General features: G+C 48.2%; 3 protein-coding genes across 3 annotated transcripts; all 3 read left to right on the top strand.

The window, feature by feature from the left end:
* Nucleotides 1–62: 62 nt before the first annotated feature.
* EPUS_09505 (uncharacterized protein) lies at nt 63–872 on the top strand (the record flags this gene model as incomplete). The annotated part of the gene is made up of 1 exon (XM_007807237.1): nt 63–872. One exon carries the CDS (start codon nt 63–65, stop codon nt 870–872), a length of 810 nt encoding a protein of 269 aa, XP_007805428.1.
* Nucleotides 873–1435: 563 nt separating this feature from the next.
* On the top strand, nt 1436–3394 carry EPUS_09504 (uncharacterized protein; the record flags this gene model as incomplete). The annotated part of the gene is made up of 1 exon (XM_007807236.1): nt 1436–3394. The coding sequence occupies one exon, from the start codon at nt 1436–1438 to the stop codon at nt 3392–3394; it is 1959 nt and encodes a 652-aa protein (XP_007805427.1).
* Nucleotides 3395–3497: 103 nt separating this feature from the next.
* EPUS_09503 (uncharacterized protein) lies at nt 3498–4535 on the top strand (the record flags this gene model as incomplete). The annotated part of the gene is made up of 1 exon (XM_007807235.1): nt 3498–4535. The coding sequence occupies one exon, from the start codon at nt 3498–3500 to the stop codon at nt 4533–4535; it is 1038 nt and encodes a 345-aa protein (XP_007805426.1).
* Nucleotides 4536–4930: the final 395 nt, after the last annotated feature.

The raw sequence follows: 4930 nt of genomic DNA, 5'->3' as shown, positions 1-4930 counted from the left end.
AGAGGTTCAGGGTGGGCCTCACTTCAAAATTCAGAGTCAATGCCGACAGATACCCCACGCCTATGTCACGTGTCCACTACGCATTCTCTCGACTTACAGATCGTGCCTCAGACGTCGCTCTAGATAACGTCAACGAAGGGATCTATCCGGATTGGGTAGATCTAATCGAAGAACTAAAGCTCAACTTCGGTGATGCTGACCCGGAGTACTCTGCCATCTGCCGTCTCGTAAAGACGAGGCAAACGCACCGACCCTTCTCCGAATTCTATCCGGAGTTCAAGCAGACCGCTAGAAGAACGCCATTTCGGGACCATGGTCTTAAGGGACTACTCCGACTTGCACTATCTAAGGAACTCACAGAGAAGCTGGCCATGGTTGACGTCAGAGACATGTCATATGAAGCCTTCGTCCAAGAGTGCACTCGGCAGGACAACCTACTACGCGCCACGCTGTCACGACAGACAACCAGGTCATGGAAGCCGCCTATGAGTTCAACTGTCTCAGTTCCGGCCCCCGCCCGTCCCGTCGCGCCTGCCCCTGTTTCCTATGACCCTATGGACATAGATCACTCGGCCCGCAGAGCCTCCAACGAACGCGAAGCCGAACGAGAACGTCGACGCAATCTAAGCCTTTGTTACTACTGCGCGGGCCCGGACCACAGAGCCAATGCATGCCCAGAAAAGCCAAAGCCAAAGCCACGGAGCAACCTTCGTACCGTCTCTTCTACGCCTACCATAGCGTCCTCGACTCCGGTGTTCACTCCAGCAACCTCGCGAGCAACTACACCCGTTGCCTCGGCCTCCCTCGCCCCTCTTCCTCCGTCCAGCAGTTGTGTCGATGCAAAGTCGTTAAACGAAGCAACCCTGAACTAAGTCGCGTTCAGGGGACTAAGAAGAGGTTAGCTGCTACTGATATAGTAGATAGCCCAGCAATACGATTAGGTTCTATTTCTCTACATTCAGCGGACCTTCCTCTTGACTCCAAGTGCCTCTTAATTGAGTGTAGCGTTGGACAATTTAAATGTCAAGCCCTAATCGACTCTGGCTGTTCTGCAGTGGCATGTATCGGCGAAGCTTTTGCGCAACTCTTCCCTCATGAAAAATTAGAAAGTCAAAGAACTATGGTAGGCTTTGACAATCAGACCTCTACAACAACCCACATCGCTAAAGTTCCCCTGTCCTCTGCACCTTCTGGTATCCATCGAGAAGTCCTGTCAATGTTCGTCGTCCCTGGACTAAAATATGATATTATTCTTGGAATGCCCTGGCTTAAACGACATAATCCGACGATAGATTGGGTACTAGAGACCATTACATACAATACAGAACACTGCCGCAATCATTGCCTTCGGAAGAACGGAGGATACCCTATTACTTTTGAAGCTGTGCGAAGAGCACAGAACAACGAACCCCGAGTCCAGAGACAAATGAAAGCCATGGATACAACTGCAACGCCAATTGCAATAGGAGCAATAGCCTTTAATCACCTGAGCAAGCGAAGAGACTGTGAAGTCTTTGCAGTGTCATTGAGAGACATCGAGAAAGCCCTGAAACCCAAAGAAACCATAGATCCCCGGACCAGACTTCCTGAGCAATACCACGAGTTCCTGTCCCTGTTTGATAAAGCTGCTGCTGACAAGCTTCCACCACACCGCCCTGGAGTAGATCACAAGATTGAGTTATTACCGAATACTGAACCACCGTCCGGAGCCCTATACGGCATGTCTAGAAACGAATTAGAGGTCCTAGACAAAACACTAAAGGACTACCTATCAAAGAACTTCATTCGCGCATCCAAGTCCCCCGCTGCTGCCCCAGTCCTATTCGTCAAGAAACCCGGAGGAGGTCTACGGTTTTGTGTAGATTACCGGGGTTTAAACGCTATCACAGTCAAGAACAGATACCCGATTCCCCTGATTCAAGAGACCCTAGACAAGCTCTGCAAAGCCATGTGGTACACCAAGTTAGACATTGTTGCTGCCTTCCACAGAATCAGAATGGCCCACGGGGACGAATGGAAAACAGCCTTCCGCACACGTACAGGCTTATACGAATGGAACGTGGTCCCCTTTGGCCTCTGCAACGCTCCAGCCTCCTTCCAGAACTACGTCAATGATGCCCTGGGAAAGGATATCCTAGACCGATTCGTCTCGGCGTATCTTGACGACATCCTAATCTTTAGCAACTCGCTAAAAGAGCACCGCCAACACGTGAAGACAGTACTAGGCAGATTAGCCGTCGCTGGACTACAACTCGACATAGGAAAATGCGAATTCGAAGTTCACGAGACGAAATACTTAGGAATGATCATCCAGAGCCGTTCAGAAGATGGCAAACCCGGACAAATACGCATGGACCCAGAGAAGATAGCTGCGATTCGAGATTGGGAGAAGCCCAATAATGTGAAAGACATACAAAGTTTCATAGGATTTGCGAATTTCTATCGTCAATTTATTAAAGGATTCTCAAAGATAGCCTTACCCCTGACCAAGCTTACCCGAAAAGACGTCCCTTTCAACTGGGGAGAGGAAGCCAGAAAAGCGTTTCAGACGCTGAAAGACATGTTTACAAGCTCCCCAGTCCTACAGCACTTCGACCCCGACTTACCCTGCACTGTGGAGACCGACGCCTCAGACGACGCGTGCGGAGGAGTCCTGTTTCAGCCTAATAACGAGGGGATCCTGCAACCTGTGGCCTACTTCTCGAAGCGACACGCCCCAGCCGAGAGCAACTACGAGATTTACGACAAGGAATTAATGGCTATAGTCCGTGCTTTTGAAGAATGGCGCCCGGAGCTGGAAGGGTCCCAAGAACCCGTACAAGTTGTAACAGATCACAGGAACCTCGAATACTTCATGTCGTCTAAACAACTATCCCGCCGACAAGCCCGTTGGAGCGAGTTCCTCTCTCGTTTCGACTTTGTGATTAAGTACCGCCCTGGGTCACAGTGCCGCGCGGATGGATTATCCCGCAGACCACAAGATAAAGCCACCGACGCTAACGATGATAGAAAGAAGTTCCTCGAGCAAGTAGTCCTGAAACCGAAGAATCTAGACCCCCAGATATCAGAACCTATTCCTGTCTGTCCAATTAGACCTACAAGAGTCCTACGCCGCCACGAGAGATTACCTGAGTTAGGAGAAAGCCCTGACGCAATCACAGATAACACCACAGCCCTGCGCACAACAAACCCACAGCCCCGAACCATCCTAGAAGAAGATATCACTGCCGCATACCAGAATCTTGCCCGAGAAGATCCTTGTCGAGTAACTCGCCAACAAGTCCTGTCCGGGGTCAGAAGGTCTCTTATGGTCACGTTAGCCGACTGTTCAGTAGAGAACAACAAACTATACTACCCCGACGACGCCTATGGATTCCCGAAAACGAAGAACTAAGACTCCGCTGCATTAACGAATGCCATGAACAGCCGATGACTGGTCACCCAGGCCCCGCAAAGACCTACGAGATATCCTGCAACGACAATTCTATTGGCCAAAGATGATAGACTCAGTGAAGGAACAGCTAGCCAAATGTCCTATATGCTGTCGCACAAAACCCTCTCGCGAGCGCCAAGGTCAACTGCAGGCACTGGAGCCGCCCAAGAAACGGTGGCAACACCTGGCTATGGATTTCGTCACAGACCTCCCTGAATCCAACGGCATTTTCCCCGGCGCCACAAGCATTTGGGTCTTGACGGACCGATTGACTAAGGAGAGACACCTAGCGCGCCCTGCCACAGCAGAAACAGAACATCTGGTCAGGATGTTTATTCACTTTGTCGTTCGCAGCCATGGCCTCCCCGAGTCAATAGTGTCCGATAGAGGTCCACAGTTTGTCAGTGAATTCTGGAATAGCCTATGTAAAAGGCTAGGTATTAAAGCGAAACTATCCACTGCACATCACCCAGAAACAGACGGACAGTCAGAACGAGTCAATCAAGCAATGGAGACTTACCTACGAAGCTATGTCAACTATATGCAGGACGACTGGGCCGAATGGATCGCATTGGCCGAATTCGCTATGAACAACTATAAGTCAGAATCCATAGGCATGTCCCCGTTCTTCGCCAACAAAGGCTTCAATCCCAGGATGAGCTTCGATCAAGCTGAGACCCCCCTCGACCCCCGTGCAGAAGATATCTCGACATTCATGAAAGAACTCTTAGACCATTGCCACGCAGAACTAGTTTGGAGCCAAGCGAAAACCACAGATGCAGCAAACAGAAACCAGAGACGACACCCTGCCCCAGTATACCATGAAGGAGATAAAGTATGGCTGAACGCCAGAAACATCCGTACACGACGACCATGCAAGAAACTCGATGACAAATGGATTGGCCCATTTGAGATTAAACGAACCATAGGATCCACAGCCTGCGAATTGGCCCTGCCCTCGTCCCTGAGAATATTCCCCATTTTCCACGTTGCCCTGTTAAGACCATGCCATGCAGACGTTCCCCCGAGACCCATAGTGGGTAATGACATATCCGATGAAACAGAATGGGAAGTCGAAACCATTCTAGAGGGTAAGCTATAGACGTTGCCTGCTGAGCATATGGCTGGCCACAAGCATTTCCTGCGCTATGGCAGAGAAAATGCTCCATCCATCACACTTTAAGCTTATACTTTCTTCCTTAACTACTCTTGTCTTTAGCTTACTCTCTTTATATTAACTTGCTTAAGCCTTATTAATAATCTCTTTAATCTCTTTTATATATTCCTTAATATAAGAGCAGTTCCGCTATTTATAATTCCCTTAATAAGCAAAATATTTTAATTATTATAATAAGTACTTTTAAGGTAAGGTTATATTTTCTTAAAATTAAAAGTAATATTTATATATTATAAATTATTAAGATAGTATAAATAATAATATTGCTTAAAGATAATAAAAATATTACTTAATAAGGATTCTTTCTTAAGAAGTTATTA

Source organism: Endocarpon pusillum (genome assembly GCF_000464535.1).
Source record: "Endocarpon pusillum Z07020 unplaced genomic scaffold scaffold6748, whole genome shotgun sequence".
In the NCBI taxonomy this organism is placed as follows: Eukaryota; Fungi; Ascomycota; class Eurotiomycetes; order Verrucariales; family Verrucariaceae; genus Endocarpon; species Endocarpon pusillum.
This window is presented reverse-complemented; position numbering and strand designations above follow the sequence as displayed.